At 39.9% G+C, this 23,244-nt stretch overlaps 1 protein-coding gene across 1 annotated transcript in view; it reads right to left on the minus strand.

Annotated features, from left to right (window-relative positions):
• Positions 1 to 14,145, minus strand: part of LOC135464396 (macrophage mannose receptor 1-like) — a 33,261-nt gene extending 19,116 nt beyond the window's left edge. The window contains exons 1-16 of the mRNA XM_064741827.1: positions 14,058 to 14,145; positions 12,574 to 12,734; positions 11,350 to 11,489; positions 10,616 to 10,746; positions 9,827 to 9,923; positions 9,182 to 9,308; positions 8,532 to 8,617; positions 7,844 to 7,956; positions 7,190 to 7,319; positions 6,360 to 6,442; positions 5,612 to 5,731; positions 4,516 to 4,623; positions 3,792 to 3,950; positions 2,659 to 2,741; positions 1,646 to 1,793; positions 323 to 361 (exon numbers count right to left, since the gene is read on the minus strand). Coding sequence (XP_064597897.1) covers positions 323 to 361; positions 1,646 to 1,793; positions 2,659 to 2,741; positions 3,792 to 3,950; positions 4,516 to 4,623; positions 5,612 to 5,731; positions 6,360 to 6,442; positions 7,190 to 7,319; positions 7,844 to 7,956; positions 8,532 to 8,617; positions 9,182 to 9,308; positions 9,827 to 9,923; positions 10,616 to 10,746; positions 11,350 to 11,489; positions 12,574 to 12,734; positions 14,058 to 14,112 — 1,780 coding nt within the window. The 5' untranslated portion in view covers positions 14,113 to 14,145. The remainder of the gene's footprint in view (positions 1 to 322; positions 362 to 1,645; positions 1,794 to 2,658; positions 2,742 to 3,791; positions 3,951 to 4,515; positions 4,624 to 5,611; positions 5,732 to 6,359; positions 6,443 to 7,189; positions 7,320 to 7,843; positions 7,957 to 8,531; positions 8,618 to 9,181; positions 9,309 to 9,826; positions 9,924 to 10,615; positions 10,747 to 11,349; positions 11,490 to 12,573; positions 12,735 to 14,057) is intronic.
• Positions 14,146 to 23,244: the final 9,099 nt, after the last annotated feature.

Here is a 23,244-nt window from a genome sequence, read left to right on the forward strand (position 1 = left end):
TTCTGACTAGGTCTATACACCAGTTCCATGTATACAACGTTTTAAGTTTTCTATGCCAAAAAGATAGCTCATATCTCATAACGAACATACCTTTCCTTTGTGGAAGTCTTAGGTTGTCCCAGGCAGGTACATACACTCCAAACAGCTAAGCATGTTAGAATTGTACTGAGGTACAAGATTTTCCACATGGTGAATGTCTTTGAAAAACTTCTAGAAAATGTTAACACATAGGTTTGCAAGTAGCAGCCTGACATCTTCTCCCCAACAGTGCATGGATGTTTCAATGTAATTTCTACAAGACTTGTCAATCTACAAGGCTTACTTGTTGTACTTGGCACAGCTGGTGTTGTGGCAAACGTCACTGAAAACGAAATAATAGACTGGGTATTAAGATACATTAGCCATGCACCGTGTGTTTTAGAATCATCTTGAGTCGGATTTTACGCGTTTTGTTTCAAATCAAAAAGTCTGAACAATCATCAGTTTCATTAAAAAAAAGGACATTCTATTCTTGGCCATGCCTAACAAATCTTATGGTAGTTTCTGTAGTGAGAGCAAATCAATCACATTCGTGAACGACCCAAAAGTGGACACGGCATTTACATTTTCAGTTATTCATATACTTGGGCATTTTGAAGTTTAGGATTAATCGTTCATGTGTATAAGAGTGTCTCCTTATATAGCAAGGCTGGTCACATTGACGGCATGTTTATAGTGCCGAGTCACTAAAAAACATGCCTGCGCAATAAAAAAAAAATAATCTGTTAATTTTATCAGAAAGTGTTGTGAGTGATGCTAGAATATAAAAACTCAATCTTCTACATAATATTATGTAGTTATGTTGAATTAATAGAATGTGTGTGCTATACTTAGCAAAATAATCTGCTGAAATAGCAAAATACATTCTAGCCTCACTCGGACAACAAACTTTATGTTAAATAACATAGACAGCACCAGACACGACGCAAAAACCAGTCACACTAAACTGACTTCAACTCTTAGCTTGTCCAAGTCAGATAACTACCATAAATGCTGATTTAGGTTTGATCCGACTATAGACATTGAACCGGTGTAACCACCTTACGATCCATATCTATTTGTTGTGGACCACCGCAGAACGGTTTTCTATGATTGTTATACGTGTGTACAGAAAACAAGGTATCACTTATAACATGTGTCAACACACATTAAAACGGGGATAGTTTGTGCCCCTCTCCCCCCACTCCTCTATCACTATCACATGTTAAGCACTCCTGGCCTTAGATATGTATTGATAAGATAAACAAGAAAGTACAATACTTATGCGAACGGAGTCACTCAACGAGGTTTGCTATTGTATGTGTACATGAACGCATAATGATTTTGGACTTCTACGTCTGTGATTCTCATTCAAGCATACGAAGGACAAATTTATGCTTCACATTCTTTCCTCAAGAAAATCTCCACAAAAGTATACCGCACACATGTCTTCTTTAAAAGGAGTTGCAATGGCCGTTACAATGGTCTATGACAGTTTTGTGGAACTGGGGCGGTATACGTTTGTTGGCATTTTATTCTCAGAAATGAATACTACTGGATCACATGCCAGTTGTCAATGATCGGTAATCTCTGTGGACATCAAAAGGAAATAGGTTGATCTACTTACAAGAGTCCTTCTGGCAGATGTACCCGTGTTTCTCGGCACATGATTTATCCAGCCACTTTCCACGTCTATCATTGCTACCCTGCATCACCACACAGTTTCGACCTCCGCTGTTAACCGACTTGTCCGGGGACCAGTGAACATAACTGGTCTACAACACAGAGACGTGATATTTTTCGCTAGTTGACCCAGCCTTAATATTATTCAAGTACCATGGTAGCTATGACATGGACTCCAATACGCGATTGTCATATTCATCTCATATTGTATCCCAACTACCACTAGAAACATATAGTATTCATAAATATCATAACGACCGAACTGGTATTATTAAAGGAAAAGCCCAAACTCTGTAAGCGGAAACCGCCATAACCAGTGGCATTCATAAACATATTCATTTTACGTGCTGGCTCAAAATTTTACATACTCGGGGTTGAAAACCTTAATGTTTATTCATTTTTTAATTTGATTGGAATTTTACGACATACTCGAGAATATTTCACTTATACGACAGTGGCCAGCATTATCTCGTGGGAAGGAAACCGGACTGACCTCGTGACCACCTTAATAAGAGTAAATCATTAGATCAGGTATCTTTCTGAATACCAACAGTTTCTCACTTACCCTATGTACTGAAGGTTGAAATATGATATCAGTTCAATTAGAAATTGACGAGCCACAACGAGAGGTCCAACGCAATATAGTCACATCTTTTTCTGTTCTAACGTTTCAGTGTTTGTGTACAACCTACCAGTACTTCGTGATACCATACATGTATATACCAAGAACTCTGATGGAGTACTCAGGAAAGAAAAAAAAGTTTGGACCACTATGTGAAAAGGGGGGTAATGTTTGACGAGGGGGTAATGTTTGACGATTTCACAATTCGATGCTTTGGATATCAGAACTGAAGTCAAGATTCAATACCCAAAGGTGTGTTGACAATTTAACCGAATGGAAATTTGCGGCAATGGATCGAATATTTGAAGTCCTTAGTTTTAAATAGCTAGACTTACAGCAGAGCTTTGATCCAACCAGGCCCAGGTACCTTCATGCTGTCTGTCGTTTAATCCAATCCACTTATCAGCACGTACACGACCTGGAATAAACTCCAGTAACTTTATCTTATTTTTTTGAATAATAAATATACACTTTCTGCAGTAAGTCAGTTATTTGATTGGTTATAACAAAGCACAAATCAAACTGCCATCAACTAAGTAATCTAGGTCTCAAACACAATCGTATATTAGTCGTCAACCAAAATCAATCGTAAAGGCCAATTCCCAAAACGACGTTTAACGGAACCACCACGGAATTAAGAAAGTGAATAAAGTACGAAATTAGGACGGAATCAGGCAAAGAGTATCAGTAAACAGTTTTCAGTGATGATGAATAGAGGAGTGTTCTAGGCGAATGACTTAAATCAGTATCCGAATCGTGTACCATAAGTTGTCGTTCATCAAAGCGCTTGGGTTGCAACTGTTCATGTATCAATTTAATTCAACACAACGAATATATAGCCCCTAGCACAGCGTTAAGCTGAATAAGATACAGTTATGAAGCAGGGTGCCAAATGTCCTCGACAATTCGACCATATTTACTTCACAAGAAAACTGTACTCATTCTACAATGTAAGGCGATTGATGGAATATCCTTGAGGAAATTGTCACCGAACACACAGAATATAACAAATGTTACAAGGCGCAAAAGATACACCCCATATGTGTTACTATCCCTGTAAGGATAATATAAAATGTCAAAAATAAGACTATCTCGCTGGTAAAGTCGCCGTGACAGGAAACCAGTTTTGTTTTACATAAATACCTGTCAAGGTAAGATGAAGATGTTGTGTGATGGCATTGTACAAAGTAGAAAATACATTTTAATATCTGTTTATTTACTTGTGTTTTATGTCGTATTCAGAAATATTAGGGGAAGCTGGTTGCCATACAAAAGATACAGAACTATAATGCCACGTATTTAAGAAGCTGCACACGATTCTCTCCCCTCCACCAAACAATCAAAAATATGCACAGATTCCCCAGAGACTTTTGACTCTCCTATTTAAGGTAGAACGGTAACATGCTGGCCTTTTGACTTTTAACTATTTTTACCTGATTGTATGTGCTCAATCACACATAATAAATACCTTGCACGTATACTTGTGTGTCATCGTCAGTGATAATAGCCAGGTCACCCCCGTTTTTCTGACAAGCAGCTCTGGCGTCCAACCACGTGGCAGCCTGGTCGAACCACCGGAAACAGTTTGTACCCGTTACTGAGTACCCGGATGGACAGATAACGCGGGCTACAGAGACAGAGGGATAAGCACACATTAATGTAGATAAATTACTGGCAAAAAATAGTGTAATGATGACAGACCATAGACGAAAGAATGCTTGAAAAAGCCATAAGGACGTATACTCTAGAAGAAGGGTTTTATTAATTCATTTGATTGGTGTTGTAATCGTCGTAATCAAGGAAAAATACTTGACGTATACGACCGCGGTCAGCATTGTCGTGGAAAAAAACTGGACAGAGCCCGGAGCAAACCACAACCATCTGCAACTTGTTACATGGCCTTCCTACCTACGACCTGAGAGGAAACCAGCATGAGCTGGACTTGAGCTCTCGTATATGTAAGACTCCCCTGAGCAATTGTGCTGTGCTAACACGTCACAGGCCTTATAAAAACGATGTCCAAGAGTTATTAAACGTGTGTGTGAGTATAAGAATCAGCGATTGAGGTTTTAACGCCGCATTGGCAGTATTTCTATTCGTCTGGCGTATAGTGACTATACGTCAGCATACCTTGGCCTTCTTCACAAGGTTAACTTGTAAAGTTATATGAGGTCAAAGAAATGAGCACTCACGTGGTGGGGTTGTAACAGGGCGTGTCACGGTCCTTGAAGACGCAAAACAGATGAAGGGTTTCTGTAGGAGACAATTTTTAGTCGGATTCCACCTTCCAAGTCTGTCACCTGGTAAATAGGAAACATAGAAACAAGAAAAATAGAAATATTGGTTACCTTTCTTATGGATGCTGTTGTGTATATATCCTGCATTGCTAAAAGTGAGCGAACAGTGGTCTAGTGGGTAGAGGCGCTTTGCATTTCAATAGGTAGGACACAAGAGCTGCGGGTTCAAACGCGGTCTTGGACAAAGAACAGATCCCCCGGTCTCACCTTTTGATGGGCCTTGGTGACAAAAAGCAGTCTATGACGCTCGTCTAACCGTTTGCACAATCTAAGCTCAGCCATACCATTGGTCTTTCACAATTATGGTGTACATATATCAACGACAAATGCGGGAAAGGTTGTCAGCAAATATCACCAAATATTGGTGGTTTACCCGTGGCCTCTCTGGTTTCCTTTACTGATAAAACGACCGCCATGGCATGAATGAACGTGAGACTCTGTTCAGTCTAATGTTCTTAGTAGATCTCTTGTTAAAATGTCTTTTACCACTATGGTGTGTATATCTGTAGATCGCTGATGTACACCGGACACACCGTGTTCTTCTGTTTCCCATGCACTCCATGAGGCTGACCCCCGTCGTACAAGTGAACATTTCTTGAGTGTGGTGATGAGCAACAATCACACGAATAAATAAGATATGTTCCTAAAAGTACATATCAACCACATAATCATGTTCCATGTGAAAATCGGAGATTCTCCATTGTTACACGAATACGTGTGTATTCACGCTCATACATAGTTCAAGATCTTCAACCTTGTTAGCTATCATTAGGAAACTCTACCCTAATACAGCCCATTGTCGACAATACAAGCTGCAATCATCGGTGTCAATGTCGTATTTTTCAGCTGGCTTTATGAGATATATTATATGTTCTTTTCCAGGACAGAATACACTAGTGCTTACACGTAACGACTTTTTAAAAAACGAGTTAAGTCCATAATTACTTATTGTATCCTTTTGTCAAGGGCATACTATACAGATGAAACATACCCGTGTTGATGTATACACATTCCTGTACGCCCTGTTGGTTGGGAGGATTTTTCTTGATCCAGTTTGTATATGGTCCTATAGCTCTACCGCTGGTGAATTTGTACACGTCCCAATTTCGGTCTGTCAACAGTACATATGATACACGGGGATGAACATCGCTTGTAACTTAGCACCACACAAAAAACCTCTTGTGTTGAAATCTAACACAACAGCTTGTGTTGTTTCATTCAGCACAGAAATGAGTTACCCAAAACACAAACATGTCTTAAATAAATATGAATTACACAAGATTGTGTTACATAAACAATAAAACACAAAAAACCTTGCGTTCGTTCAACACAAGAGGGAGTTGTTCAAATCTGACACAAGACTTTGTTTGAAAAAAACACAAGTTTGTGTTCATTATAGCTTTCCGTGGATTACATGTGTCTCACGATCTCTAAATAGAATTTCAAGTGTATAATAAAAGCACAAAGCTTTCTATTCACACTGCAGTTTCAAAAAGATACAATTAATATGCACCGTTATCATCTATGGCTGTAATGCTGGGGCCACTTTTACAAAGTGACGTACGACATTTTTTATCGTATTTTTGTCGAAGATGTTTTTACGTCGCTATTATTGTACCATTGTCCTATATGTGCAACACTGTTCAAGTACGATATCTTTGTGAAAGTGGCCCCTGGAGTTGGTTTAGCGAAGATAAATATAAGTACAAGTTAACCTGAAGTATGTGTAAGTGTCTTACCATATATGCCTATCCAGATGGTGCCCTGACCCGCAGCTCGGATACCAGGCAGGTACTGGTTAATAAACTGCTGTGTGTCATCACTGCAAATGTCAAGAACATCTGTCTAAAATATGCCATACGCCAAAGACATTTGATAGCAAAAATTTCGCAACGGCACTGTACAACTGGCTGTAGACATAAATGCTTAAATACTGTTTAATTCAAGAAATATTTATTTATTTAGTTGATTGGTGTTTTACGCGGTGAAAAATATTTCACTTGTACGACGGCGGCCAGCATTATGGTCGGTGGAAATCCACGACCATCCGCAGGTTGCTGAAAGACCTTGCCACGTAAGGCCCGAGAGGAAGCCAGCATGAGCTGGACTTGAACTCACAGGGACCGCACTGGTGAGAGAATCCTGGGCCATTACGCTGCGCCAGCGAATTCAAGAAATAGACGTACATAATTAGCAGAGCCATCAGGAAACCGAGAAAAAAGAAGGAATTCTAATGTAGGTTTATTTGTGGAGTCAGGTTTAGAGGGCATTCATGCAGATGATAATCTTTATTCTTCAAACATTTCGATGAATTGTAAAACTGTCTCAAAGAAGTAGTTTATATCATTTTGATTCCCGTAAGTTTCATTAGAAGTTAATCTAGGTATACCCTGTGCCAACAATTTTGCTTAAATTTGCCTATATATGACGACATGGTTTACGGCTTTCGCGGCGAGTCATTGCAATGAATGGTAAAAGTGTTGAATAGAGCTAATTCATATCACTTGAATTCTCGTAAGTTTGAAAGTGAAAATAGGAAATTTGCCTATATATGGCGACGACAACTTACGTGTATATTTCGGCGAGTCTGGCCGATTGAGCTTGGCAGTGTCTCATTGCCGAATCAAAGGACATTGAGAATTGAGTGTTGAACTGGTAACAGTAAGCCCCGAACGATTTCCAGCCAGGGGCACACGATCCTGTAATAACACGTTGTCAGTGAGCTTAACAATGGATTGCATGATGATCTAATACTCAGCTGCACATCCAACATTAATTGACCTTTAAGTTTATGGTTGCGATGATAACAAAACCATGCTTCATATTTTCGAGTCGTGTTGAAGATCGTGCCCTATCACTTCCAGTGTGTCCTACGGTTTGCTATATTTATTTAATCTATAGCGGAGATGTTTGGCAAAAAAAATTAATCAGCGCAAATCGAATAGAATATTTGTCATTATTTTAGAATAGCCAAAATGATTAATTTTCACAAAATATCAGCCTCGTCTGTGCATGTCATACGTTCTAACAGGCGTTGGAGTTCCTAAAATTCAGGAACCGGGTTGGATTATAACTCTTTCGGGTATTCTTCACAGATACAAGAAATTCGATTTGATTAGCGAATATAGTTTTTGCCAAAAAAATCCTGCATAGCCATTTTAAACAATACGGCTTTAAAATACATAGGTGTATTATATTAGACTGTTGTATGAGCATGACTCACCCTCAGGTTTTTCACACACGTACATTTTCTCATCATAACACGAACCAACTACCCACGACTGGGCAGATTTGATCGTAGATGATACTGCTCCGCACGATGAATTCTCCTGACCCCTGAAAACAGAACACAGAGCAAAAAGTAGCAAGATAAAACCTAGTTTTGGAGAAAAACCTTTCATATGCATTGGCCAGCTACCCAGTGGGAGTGCCGATACCAGGGAATATAACTCATGACAAAAATAAAATTGAAACATGTATTTGTTCTCAACCATATAATTATTTATCTTCTTTCAGCAACCTGTAACTTGATAAAAACGATCAAATGCCGGACAGATTACAGGTAAACTTACCAACAAGTCTACCATCACAACCACAGTTTGAAATTAATCGCTCCAAAATTATACAAGCTTGTGTTGAAAACGCCTGCATGTTTTTGCTTATTGAATAGTATGTAAATAGCTTTTCTATTTTTAAATGAATGGTTTAAAGAAAACGTGTGGTGTCAACGATACCATAAATTATCAAATACTTTGGTCCACCAAACCCACCTCAGAATCCAAGCTGCTGAATGCATTTAATTCTGTACACTAAAATATAAAAATGTGATGGCATTTTAGATACAGTGTTCATCGGCGTGCGTGGTGATGTTATTTTATTTTGATGACATCTTTTCACCTAGGCATACTCACTGAGGAACCGTAACGGGAAGATGCCAGTATTTGGAAGGGCCAGCAGCAGTGCCGTTTGCCCATCTCCACGCGTAACGCGTGCTCGGCTGAAAATGATCAAGGCACGTACAATGGTAAACATCAGTTTTCTCATTCGTCAAAATGCAAGCTCAAAATATCAATTCACAGGTTTGACAAATCAACGCATTTTTTGCTCTTTCAACATTTTTTGTCAACTAATATCACGATCGTGTTCACTTGTAGGAGAGTAAAAATTCCGAAAAAAATCCTAGTGGTACTTCAATGGAAGGCCATCTGGGCCTGTCTAAGGAAGCAGCCGCAACGTACACCCGACGAAGCGCCAGTGACAATACATAGTGAAGTCATACGTCACTATGGTAAATGTGCTTGACAGCTTTTGGTAATGCTTTGTAAGACGAGCCCCAGACATGACGCCCTATCCTGCCACGGAATACTGTCACCCCGACCAAAATATACTTCTGCTACCCACTTTTGTGAGGGTAAGCCAGCAAAGAAACAGGTTTACCAATATAAGCTCTTGGTTAAGGCAGGGCCCGAGCTTGAACACAACTTACGAGGCGGACACTCTTATCTACTCGGCCCCCACAATGCACTCGCAATATGCGTTAGTTATCCCATATCCAACTTACATCAGGTATGGATTTTAATCCAATCCACACATCCCGCTTGTTTTCTCTGGCATGATCACTGACAATGGTGGCATCTGTATCGTCCGCCACTGCAGCTAGGTCAGCTCCTAGGTTCTCGCAGCTCTTTCTGTTGCACAGGAACAAAATTAATATATTCAGTGGCTGTTATAGACAACGCTATAACAGAGAGGCGATAGTCTTTTCCCTCATGAGCACATTTTTGAATGTGCGCCGATTGGCCTGTTTGGTACTATTAGGGCAATTGTCATCTTGTAACTCATGTAATGGTTAAATGACTCATTAAAGATGATCCGGTACTTCTACTGGGGATTTGAACTTAGATCTCTGATGAGAAATCCAGCACTGCTAACTGAACTAAAGAGATATTCCCAATAGATGCAGCCGGTGTAAGCACTGAAAAGGTGTTCTGGCTTCTTTATTTTGACCTGTGTACCAGTGACTTCCAATAGCCCAAAATGCAACAAACTTACTAATTGAACGTTTTCACGCTTATTTTGGTGAATTTCTTTCCGTTTGTATTAATAGTATCAGTTTATTGGAATTGTATGCAAAAGTGAAAGCTAAGCGGACATCCACGTGACTTTGATGAGCAATAACTCCGGTAATACAGAAAAATGTGTTTACTGTGCATCAAACCAGCTGCGGCGATAGTCCATGTATTTGTAACAAGTGCCGTCAGCTGATTCCCAGCCGTTATCTCCATCGCAGTACAGGGGAATATCTGAAGTGTCAAAAATAGACGGTTGCCTTTAGACAGAAAGGCGGTAAAATGGCTTCTTTTGTAAAATTGATAAAAAAAAAACTGTTGTTAACAATTGGTTTGATGTATAAAGTTATACCACAAACTAATGATCTGACGTGAGCATAAAGCAAAATCTCCTTTTGAAATCCAACTGAGATACAGACAACGAATATGTGCAATATGATGTCTCATATGTATGGTTTTGTAGAAATGTGTAAAACTAGTGATTATATTTATATATTTTGAATTGTTGAGTTTTAACACAGCTTTAAACATTATCTTGATCATGTAATGAGAATATCAACCTGTACACGTACAAGATCAATCTAAACGCTGGCATATTTATAGTGCTGCTTCACAGGAAAACCAAGCTCAAAGACACCTGACATACCGTAGCACTCGTCACAATGTATTAATGCAGGGTAACCATGCATGACAACGATACCCGCCAGGGTTAAATTATTAATTATCTTTTCTTCTGGGATTCCTAATAACGTTAAATGTGCCTGTACAGTGCCTAAACAGCAAAAATGGATGATTAGCAAGAAATGTTATTAAGATGTTAATAAAAAAAATAAATAAATAAACGATGAACGTCTACAATGTTATTTCTGTATCTGATTGTTGATGATGTGTTTTGTAACTTAGTAGTTGAACTTTGTTCTACTTACTTGTTCGCCTCTGGCATATGTACGGGATGCTGTACGAACAAGTTTCGTCTGTAAGCCCCACTGTTTTGTAATTGTACAAGGAGGCACAAAACTGGTACTTCACATTATTGGGATTACCACTGTACCAGCCTCTGAAAGAAGAGTGTAATTGACTTACGTGTGTAGATCTTTATTTGCACAAGGGGCCAATTGGCCCAACAGCATACATTCATACATTCACTCAACATCTTGCGTGGAACCTTGCGGATGGTCGTGAGTTTCCCTCGGGATCTGCCCAACAGCACTCCTCCCCCCCCCCCCCCTTCACCATAATGATAGCCGCCGTCGTATAAGTGAAGTGTCCTTGAGTACGGTTTAAGACACCAATCAAATAAATGAAATCTTGCCTGGTGACGGCAGACAGTGTGATAGGTGATAACAATACTGGTTACATTAGCCATACAAATACACCTACGGCCGCAAAACAACCTTATAGATGAAGCCTGATAGTCTCCCTCACAATGCTACCGTTGTCAGTAGACATCAATGCAGCATATAATGCAAAGCGTTTGCTTGTAATCTTTCGGAAAGGGTTTTGTTTACCTCCTAAGTAACAAATGTCATCAACAGATAGTCTTTGCTTTGCTTTAACATAATTATTATTATTCAAACTAAAGAATTTGACTAGGTCTTTAACAGAGGGGAAAAACTAAAGAATGTGACAAGGTCTTTATAGAGGGGAAATCCTTACTTACATCGCCTTCGTGTTGAGCCCAGATTTGTCCGCCCACTTCCAGTTTTTCTTGTCGGTCAACTTGTTAAGGACCAAACCCACCAGCGCCTGGTTATACGGATCGATTTTTATTCGCTTGTTTGTCTCATCCGTAAGCCATGCCTGTATATGAACACAGATTTACATGCATGACTTCAGAATGAAACAGAGTGATTCCACAAAACTTAGATTGATTTATTAATTTACCTTCCCACGTTTGACTGGAGAGGAAGCCAGTATGTGTTGGAGTGGGGCTCACAGCGACTGCATTGGTGGGAGGCTCTTGGGTTATTGCACCGCACTGGTGTGCTAACCACTTCGGCCACGGAAGCCCCACACAGATTGAGAACATCTGAAGGCATAACACCAGTAATGCTACGTACTCCTATATATTGTAAGACTCAAATGGTGTAATGTAACAAACTTCAGTGCCTAACATGTTCGCGTTTTTGTCTCAGTTTAACGTTGCCCTTATATACTGAAAGATAATAAAATGTTATCAGACATTTGCTAGTTGTTACACGATAACATAGTATTGCAATGCCACTATACTTTGGCATGTTAAAAACCTATGTAACTCATGTATACTTCCACCTGAACCATTTGGCCTAAGAATTTGTTAACTAGTAAAATCTGCGGACACCTTTCAGTCGTATTTTGGACATTGTGTACCAGTTATATCAACGGAAATATTATTTTTATATACACACAGAGTTTGTCAAAGGTCAATGCACCTCCCATAAAACTCACTGCCATCGTTGGCCTATAAGTGAAAACTTCTTGAATATGATGTTAGAAGAATCGAATAAATAAATAAAATTAAAAATTAACAAACGAGCTATACACACAGTGTCGAGCTTGTGCTGTTGGGATTTTCTAAACACATGTACGTCTACACATTGCATAAATAAATCGCAGCAAAATCTTGTCCATGGATGAGTATGAAGTAAAAACAACGGTCTGTGATCGCTGACGCCATTAATATGGACCATATAGTAAAATATGTAAAATTCGAACATTTGGCTAAATTCAGTTCTCCGTTAACAAATATATGTATACAAACATGGGTAAATGAGTGTTGTTTCAGATGTGCTTTTCAGCAGCCTGATCAAAAGTATTGATTTACTTACAAAGAAATTTAACTTTAATTTTTCAAAAATAGTGTAGACCTGTGCTATCTCATTCTGGAGAACCCCAATGAACAGACCTTGAGTGACGCGCTGTCCACTTTGATCAACTGAGCTTTTTTGGCTTCACAGGCAGCTTTAGCGTCATTCCAGTTCTTCGCCCGGCTCCCGTTTACAAAGAGGTAGCACCAAGATCTGTCCTTGGGGCGTGTTGACCAACCAGTGGGGCACTGGGACTTAACTGTAATAAAAACAGCAACAACAACTCTCCTGATGATTTAAGTGTCACACAACCTTTTTTGCCTTAATAGCTATTTGGCAGTTATCACCTTAATTTTATGAGTTAAACTTTCTTGCGTACCGAGTGAAAAAAAAAGTCAAAACAATAAATCAGAACCTTATGATATTTCGAAACTTGAATTATATGCAATCTTGGTTGAACGCTAAACACATAGAAATGATAGAATTTTGGTTGTTCCAGTCTAGAAAACAAATTAAAAGTGCCGGTGCACACTTTTACAAATTGTGGCATTTCGACAATAAGCTATAAACAAAAATTACACAGCATCTAACGATATTTGCCTGCTGCCAGACCAATCAACGAGTAGTGAGGAGTAAAAATGACACTACATTACTGCAAAACGACCTGAAGTGATGAAATAAGCATTCGTGACAAACTGCATGCATTTCAGTTATTCCTACAGCTGTTGTTAACGATATGTGCGTAGTTTATTTAAATCCTTTTTAAAATTTTTAATGCTGACACTGGTGATGATTTGAAAGTAACTGACAGGTTAATAATGATGCGACACCCTTAAGACCAGCCCACAAGAACAACATGTGTTGCCGAATGTAGGATCTTTAGATCCCGGACTCAACTGATCCGAGACATAAGCGGTCGCACAGGGGCAACGTTTGTCGTTTGTTTGGATTAATTAATTGATTTATTTATTAAAAATAAGCATTGTGGTGGGAAGAAACTAGTCTGTTTCTGGATACTTCGGCACCGAAACACGGTAGGTCAAGGATTCTTGTCGTGGTTACCCATGCACGAACAAAACATTCGTGTACACGGCTTATAATGTGTACAACATTTAATTTATTAGATGTTATATGGTGTGAACCGTCATGTAGAAACGGGAAAACCCACTGGTAGGCATGCGGACTCTGTGAGACTGTTCATGCTTGCATACACGCACCTGGCTTTGCTACAGAGTGGGTGTAATGTAAATCACAGGTTTTAAAAGAGTAGGAAGAAATAATGAAGACATTTTAGTTGATGTTCAAAAATTATCGATCAATAGTTTTGTTGGATTTCTAGACAACAATATATTTCTGCGAATTTCATAATATGCTATTCGACCTAACTTTGGAGAGTCATTTCTTATAGACGCTCGTCGTCATATGACTGAAAAATTGTCAAGTACGACGTTAAATCCCAAGCGTTCATTCACTCTATAATTGATATGCTCTAATTGAAATGAATATAACCATACATTTCTTTAAAAAAAAAATAAGTAGCCTAAAAACACATCCATCATAATGTTATTTTTTCATGACTTACCGGCCAAAAAGATTCCCATAAACAGAATACCTCCAAAGAACAGGTGTTTGTACATTTTCTACGTTCTCACGGTTAACTAAATATCAACTCTTTCACGCCAGCGTGAAAGGAGACAAACGTGGGCTGACAAAAATCAAGATCCAAGGACTTACTGTTAAACAGAAATACACAGCCAATGAGAAATCTTTAAATGAGATTTATTCAGATTGCTGGGTGATCTACACAATAGGAAGTTTTATCAGTTTTGTTGGACGTGACTGTCACGACTGCTACCGAAACAACACAATACCTGTCCTTTGTTGACATTGATAACTCATGATAATCGATCAGCCCAGAGAGATAAAGTTCATATTGGCTTTATGACTTACACAGGCGACCGAACCTATTGGCGGGGAGATATGGACATGTATTAGATGGGATAATTCAGGTACTGATGAAGTGGGCTATGACTTGTAACGGGTTTTCGAGTTACGTCATTGCCATACGTTACGATGTTACGATGTGTCATGACGGTGGGCTACACAGTTACTCATATAACTTCAAATGGAAGTTTATGCATTTAATAAAATTTGAAAGTGCTAACATTCAACACTAGTGAAGAAAATAATTCAGTAATCGCTGTGACGTTTGTCATTACTGTAATTAACCCACGTTAAATCTTATGGACACAAACGGACATAGCTCTACTGTCAAACGTCGTAAATCGAAAACTATATGTTGTTTACAGGGTATTATCACCATTCACTTTTCATAGCACTGCTTAATGTTGTGTCAAGGAATAAATCAGGTCCGAACTTAGACCCATTTGCTTCGAAACAAGGGAATACAGACTTATGAGACGACAGTTGCTAGCTAAAAAATCCCCTGGCAGAGAAGTACGCGGACCGCAATGCCACTGGCTATCGAAAGTGCAGGTTTCTGGAGATTTTTACATATACAGTAAAGCAAGGTTGATTACGAAACCTATAGCACAGTATCGACCATGTTGGCTGGAAATTGGGCTTCATGTTAAGCCGGGGGATCGGACACATAGCTGAATATATGTTCATAAGAGTGAGCGAGTGAGTCCTTGGGGTTTAACGTCGTACTTAACAATATTTGAGTCATATGACGATGAAGGAATCCTTGCGTGTAATGTGACTCCTTGTTGCAGGACGATTTCCACCACTCGTTTTTCTAGTGCTGCTTCACTGATACGACTTACCGAAGGCAAGTAATCAGCTCCGCCGGGGCCATTATACTGATATGGGTCAACCAGTCGTTGCACTATCTTAATGCTGAACGCCGCAATGATTGACCCTAGATCTACCACCCCGAAGCGGACGCTATACCAACTGGGCTATCGGGGCTGGTGAGATATGTTGTCGTAAGAAAAGACATATTTATTTGACTGACACAATTACGCAATACTAGCCACGTGATACACTCAACAAAGGGTTACAGTATCCTAAACAAACATGGATATGCACTTAAATCTGTCCAGCAAGTTTTCGATTCAATATGACCTAATGACATTTGAACTCCTGCATTTACATAACGTCATACGCAAGGTCGAGGGTATTATGTTTAGCGGGCGGTCCCATTCACGTGACCTAGACAAAACATGCGCACAAGCATTGTAGTGGTGCTTCGGTAATGCTGCTATAGGCGTTGAAGTTTTACAGCCGATAGGTACGCAGTATAGTTTTGCCGATAGTTTTTGCTAAACACAGAGGTTATCTTAAAATAGAGATTTTTTTTAAAGGAGAGTAACAAGAGGATAGTTGAAATCAGGATCTACTTGTAGATAACGTATCAAGTATGATTTGTACTCTGCGTCCTCGGGCATAAGTGCTGGTCAGCACATAGAGAAATCAGCATACCGCCTGAACAATATCGTGAACACGCTAAAGACACATGAATTTCGCAGAAGTCATCATGACCGCCGACGTGTGGAGTGTTAACAGCTCTCGACCAGTTGTCGTGCTCATTGTTATTACATGCGCAGTTATAAACCACGGAGGACCATATCATGTTTTTACCACTTTTCGCGAAGTATTCTATAGACTTTTTACAAATAAATTATGCATAAATGAAGTTCAATGAAAAATTTCATGAAAAATTTTACGAAACTTATCCGCGTTGCATTCTCATTTCAAAACGCAGTACCATTTCGAGAGGAAAATCTCCGTCTGATATGGTAACGAATGAAAGCTGTAGTTGGTGTCTTTGTCACGTCCTTGTAGCGAGGCAGCACTGATCAACCTGGTGTCAGCGTAATGTTTTTGACCAGTTCGGCCTCGTCTCATTGTGAAGTTTTAACATAGTGTTCCACTGTTGTCATGCTGATCGTAAGGTGTCAGCGTAATGTCTTTGACATGGTGTTCTAGTGAGGCTCCACTGGTCGACATTCTTTCATTGTGAGGTATTGGGATCATGTTCCCCTCTTGCCGTACTGTTGGGCCTGGTGTCAGGGATGGTATTTCAGTGAGGCCTGGTGTCACCGTGATGTCTTTGCCACGGTGTTCCAGTGACACAGCATTGGTTAGCCTGGAGTCAGATTGCTGTCTTTGGCATGGTTGGTTTGGTGCTTGCTCCAATCAGGCCTAACGTATCAGTATTTGACATGATGATCCAGTGAGGCAGCACTACAGTGTCAGGCTTGTATCCCTTCTACTACAAATGACCATCATCCTGATATATTTATAGAGCCTATATAATATCTTGTAATGTTTTACTACTGGGAGGCGTAAGTAAACAAAGGCGACACTACTAATTCTTCTTTCTGTCTCCTAGGCATGTTAACAATTCGTTTTGCAACATTTCTTTGACTTCTCAAGTTCTGTTTGTATGTTTGTTTGGCGTTTAACATTGCTTTCAACTTTATTTCGGCCATATCATAACCTTTTATATTATATTATATTATATTAAGAACGGTACCTGCTTGTAGCATGTAGGACCCAATCCTGACATGTTTATAGTCCATCAACATTGAGCGACATGCTGAAGACAAAAGGCACGACGCTCTGCCCAATCTGATGAATATTTAAACGAGGTTGACGATGTCAATACGGTTCTACTATGGCGAGACTATGGATAGCCAAGGTATGACAACGGTTAACTAATGTGGTCATGGATAGACCGTAATAGATCAAACGTGTATCCAGGAAAGATGCTGGATTCAATACGGCGTTATACTGCGAAGGATGGTTCAGGATCGTGCCGGATTCAGGATGTCAGTACGGACGTACTACGGTGCTGGGACGGTCGGAGCCGGGCGGTTATGTAGTGTCCCGGCGGTGGTTATATGCAAACGTCAGTACTACGAAGGTAGTATTACGACATACTTTATTCGAATAAGGAATGTGAAAGTATAAAGTGAATATGATGTTAACTTCTCGCCACGGTTTCCTCCCATCATAATGCTTGCCGCCGGCGTATAAGGAAAATATTACTGAGTACGGCGTAAAACACCAATGAATTAAAAAAAAATTAATAAACTTACGTGTGTTTACCTCTGAAGTGCTTGCGCTGTCTGGAGAAATACCGACAGATGAGAGAAGTTGTTTTTCTGTGAGTGTTGCAATTCTTCAGAGTTAGAAAATTCACTCGGTAAAAGGGTTCTCCTGTTATTTTATTTCTTTATTTCATTGGTGTTTTACGCCATACTCAAGAATATTTCACTTATACGACAGCGGCCAGCATTGAAGCGGGAGGAAACTGGGTAGATCCCGGGGAAACCCACGACCATCCGCAGGTCGCTGGAAAACCTTTCCTCGTACGGGTCGGAGAGGAAGCAGGCATGAGCTGGACTTGAACTCACAGCGACCGCAATGGTGAGGGGCTCCTGGGTCCTTACGTCACCTGTTATTTTAGAATTATTAATGCTCGCGACATTGTTGTATTTGAGACGAATTGAAGATTGTCTCGATAAGTTCCTGGCGCATGTTGGAATGGTTGGAAATCAAATAGCAGGCCACTGTGGTAAATCTAGAAGCGGATGGTAGAGAACATTGTGGGAGCCAGAACATTGTAAAAACCAAGTCATGTGAGCGATGTGATGTCAGGGTGTGGTTGGACATAAGAGAATCTCAGTGATATCAGGGTCTGGTTGGGCATAACAGAACCTGAGTGATATCAGGGTGTGGTTGGACTTCACAGAATCTCAGTGATATCAGGGTGTGGTTGGACATACCAGAATCTCAGTGATATCTGGGTGTGGTCGGACATAAGAGAATCTCAGTGATATCAGGGTGTGGTTGGGCATACCAGAATCTCAGTGATATCAGGGCGTGGTTGGGCATATCAGAATCTCAGTGAAATCAGGGAGGGGTTTGGCATACCAGAATCTCAGTGATATCAGGGTATGGTTGGGCATACCAGAATCTCAGTGATATTAGGGTGTGGTTGGACATAACAGAATCTCAGTGACATCAGTCTGTGCTTAGATTCCACAGAAAATAAGTCGACATGAAAACCTTAAGGATTTATCAGTGATCCACCTTACCTGTAAACGAGAAAGAGAATCCTTTCCCACCCACGCTGAAGCCAGGAGTTTCTCGGACACGGAAGGAAACGTACAAGGTGTTCCCAGTGGTGGTGAAAGGTTTGGGCAATCTCCTTCCATTTAATCTGTTTCGTGATATTAAGACTTATTTCTTTATTTTTCAACTAGTGCATACCAGAAAATATTTTAGGAAGAAATAGAGGGCAGTATAACAGCAAGTGCCTGACATTCGAACTCGCCAGTGAGTTGATCACAGGCTGTTCCGGCAATGAACTAGTGATATACATAAACAATGAATTTAAAAAATTTATGTTTATAAAGGCCAAATCCGCAGTTCAAATTGTCCGAACCCTAAAAAGATTGTAAAAAGAATCAGTTACAAATCAAAAGACTTAGAAAAATTAACCGTCAATTTAAAACAAAAGACAGCTGTTCCATATTTGACATAAGCTGATAAGCTGTTGTCAAATTGTCTGTGAGAATAAGAGTGTTGTATGCAATCGGATACACTACTGGTGAATCGGATTGCGACAGCGAATGAAATTGGTAATCACTGTTCTAATTTTGTCGAATACCCTAAATGAGAGACGTAGCAGAAGGAGTGGGCATATTATTAATGACGTATATTTCTTCGTATTTATCTCATCCTTAGATGAAGTTCAGTAATTGGACCAGTTCCCTGTTTTAACAATATGGGGCCAGTAGACTACTGATGAACCGCGGTAGCTCAGCTTGCTGCTGTTTCATTGGCTGAGACATTATCAGTGCAGCGGCGCTAAATTCAAGTGTGAACTGCTAGGGAGAGTACAATCGCTTGAAAATTCTCCTATCAGAAGCATTACTGTGCTATAATACTACCTGTGCTAGGAGAGTGCGTCTCGTTTAGGCAGTGAGGCAAGCCTTTCTTGGTTTGACATAGGTGAAGGATATGTAAACACGATGGGCGACGCAAACATGACAACCGCATAAGTCTGATTGAGACGGTTGTTCCGTTCTCTTGTGGGGAATTATTTCGAAAGTGGGAGATTTCCCTTTCCCGTGGCCGATACAGCAATGCTATCCAATCATACCTCAAAAGTATCCACCTGTTTGGTTTGAAGGAAATTAAATTCTATGTTTCTTACCTTGTTAATGCACGGCAGACATGTTTTCATTTTAAGGACAAATTTTAGGTCACGTGTGGATGAATCCGATACCGGTCATTACTGGTAGCTGTACACTATACGGTTATGTCAGTGAGGGATTCCCGAGAGTCTTAATCCATAAATAATATATGGTTCCAACCATAGAATTTTTTACCTGAATTTAATTGATTGGGAAGAAGCTACATCGTTTTCCAGGTTAGTATTTAATAGTCTTTCATCTAATATATACTTTACTTTAATGTTTTATTTTCCTTTAATACTACCGGTATCAATTCTGGTTTTTATCCCCAGATTAACGGAATGGTACATTGTCTTCACACTCGGCGTCAATCCGCCTGTCCGTCCGTCCGTCCATTTCTTTGTAAACGCACTATCTGTTGTAGCCAGATCTACGTAACTTATTCCACATACACACTTATTTGTTAATAACGACGGGCTCGCAGAGTTTGTAAATCATTTAATACCCCTGGTGTGTGGCGGTGTGACACAGAATGAGCGGCTAGAGTTTGTGTACATTTGCTAATTGGATTACTATATAAAAATACACAATATCTTGTTCCGTACATATTTCAACGGTTGACTTGTTAAGCGATAGATTTTGGCTGGTGTCGTGTCAGTTTTTAGTGGAGTCTAAAAGCCGTATCCACTCGCAACTGTCCTATGTATTTTCCCAGTTAATATGTACACTCTCTTTGTTGTAGTCTTGCATCATTTGGGGGAGGATTGTAATAGTACGATATTTAAAAGAGTTAAAGCTGATACCACATGTCTAAGCTGGTTTGCAAAGGACAAAAATATTAGTATGATTAAACGATATATCAATATTTAGCAAGAAATCAATAAATATTTACTTCAATGATCACTGCTTCGTCATAGTACTTTTGCTATTACAAATAAATTTATAAATGAAACTGATATATAATTATATTTCTACTTACAATACTAAATGACATACACATGCGATGTTTTAGTACTCTAGTACTGTTATATTCTGGCTGTGACATTCTTAAGTGAAGCCACTGCCTTGCCTTCTCACGGAAAAAATAGGTGAAATATTTGACGCATGGGTGAGGACCTAATACGTGTCGTATTCCAGTGGGTTATCTGCGCCTAGTATGCTGTGGTCATGCCTCGGTCAATGCCCACGCCTGCTGCTCTCTATACCAGTGCTGTGTAGTAAAGGCGAAGGTCTGTCCAGCGAACACCACCGCTTACTGGGGCGTGTACCTGTCACTGACAAAGGCTTAGGTAGGCCATATCGAACGCTGTGGTACATCAGCTGTAAATAGGTCGGCAGAGACAGATATTTCGCAACTGCTGGACGTTGGGGGGAAATGGCGGCACACGGAGCTACCAATAACGGTGCCAGGGAGCGGTAACAAAGGGGTGCTGTTAGAACACAGGTGTTGCTGAGAGAACTCAGGTGCGCGCTATGGCGACTGTACGGACAGCCCGCCTCACCCCCGGCTCATCCACCTTGCTGATCACCCTGGCTGTGGCTGTCGGCTATGGTGAGTGTGTACGCTTTAGGCTCAGGTAATAACAGTGAAGATGTAAAATTAGGTGTGCGGTAGCGATGGTGACAACTCTAACCACACCCTCACAACTACTAGTGAGAGACCAGAGTAAGACACCATTTGTTAAAAAAAAATATCCAGAAATAAGTGTCTATCTGAATACCAATTATTACAGAACTACAGCGTATATTCTAACCGGAAAGGAAGGTAACCCATTTACTTGCCATGATAATCAATAACAGAAAATGGAAAAAAAGATGAAAAGAAGCAGATGTGTATTTTTATTTATTTATGATATACAAGAAAGGATGCAGCATTGTGGATTATATGGTGATGGTATATTGTATGGGTGAAAGTGTTTGAAATACATATGCAATTTAAAATATTACACCCAATACCGGTATACCGTATTTGTTTGGGTTACATGTAGTGTTAAATGTTCAATTGTTCTCTAATTTCCTTTAATGGCGCTTGAGATATTGGCTAAAGAAAGCTTATGGCCCAGTTAGGTATTTTATTCTGTTAGCAATCTTCTCTCCAAAGGGGTATTTCTTTGTATTTATTTATTTATTGATTGGTGTTTTATGGCGTTAGACCAAACCTTAGCCTGACATTAGCAGGTCTTATTTCTGCCATAACACTAGTCTCTATATGAAGCAAGCAGGTCTATATAAAATGTACATGCAAGATGAAAGTTGACCTGAAAACTCGACATGTACTGTTGTCGTGGTTTCTATTCACCGAAGCCTTGAAAACCAGATCCCCAGCAGCACTAAGATCAATACGGCCTGAACGAGAGATCTAGTTACGAGTTTACTTAGGTAAACATTAACAAAGTACAAGGCTTGTTTTTCACTCGGAGTATGTAGTATACACAGACCTAGTGGATGACAAAGGAATCAAGGGAATGCAGACGTGCTCAACGGTATACATGGGATCATCAAATAACACTGGGCAGACTGTTTGATTAGAAATGTGGTTCCGGTTTATGCATTTAAAATATAAACACCTGAAAGGATTAAGCCCAGCGCACACGGAAAACATTTGTTGTCAAAATCGAGATTTCTTGATCCAAACATTAAAAAATCCTCGAAATTTACTCGTGTGCGGGTAAACACAACAAGATTTCATGAGTCTGGAACTTGATCCAAAGATTCAGCTTGTTTAAATTTGGGCAACAAAAAATCCAGAAACAAATGAGCTGGTCACAAAATTTTGCTCGTCTGCGAGCAGTATGGATTTTGTGAGGTCGTTGTCGTCTGCTTCAACCAATTAGAATCTATGGAAATGTCATATGAGTACATACAACATGGAAGTTGTAAGAACTTTTTATTGTCACGTGACCGTGAACGTATCATGTAACCGTCTTTCGCCGCTGAGATCTTCAAAAATGGACAACACACGTTGCTCATGTTCGGGTAACTGATATTCCGAATCAGTTGACACCAGGATCTGAAAACCCGATTTTGCAAATGCTGTCCGTGTGCTCTTGACTTTATTAAGTTAGAATTTAGAACCTGTTCCTTAAATTAAGCAAAACTGCAAATGATACCCTTATTGCATGAGTACGTCACGTGACTGATGTACATTGACATAATATACACCCTCTCCCTTCTCAGCCCCTCACCCTACTGCTGCCCAACTCCTTCTTGGGCTTTGGTGACAGGCAATAATGAGTGATTGATACTGCTGGTGTGACCCTGGCCTTTCATTATTTAAGACCCCTGCCCTTCTACCAAAATAATATACGGCTGTATTTCACGTGTGGGAATATTTGGAACATTAGTTGCTCCAGGCGCTTAGGTCCTAGAAAATTATGGAAGGGGATATCCGCCAAAACTGTATGTACCGGTATGTAACTTTAAACGTTGCAAGTTCTACACTGCTATGTAAGTCTGCAGCTTCTGCTATGTGTCTACCGACATTCGGCTAAGTGGCTACCGAAATGTGGGTATGGTATGTAATCTGAACATTGCAAATTGTGATGCCAAAGATTTGGCATTCTAACGAGAAAGCTTGTAAGAATGTTGGAATTTCAA

This window comes from Liolophura sinensis, chromosome 1 (genome assembly GCF_032854445.1).
Source record: "Liolophura sinensis isolate JHLJ2023 chromosome 1, CUHK_Ljap_v2, whole genome shotgun sequence".
Taxonomy (NCBI): domain Eukaryota; kingdom Metazoa; phylum Mollusca; class Polyplacophora; order Chitonida; family Chitonidae; genus Liolophura; species Liolophura sinensis.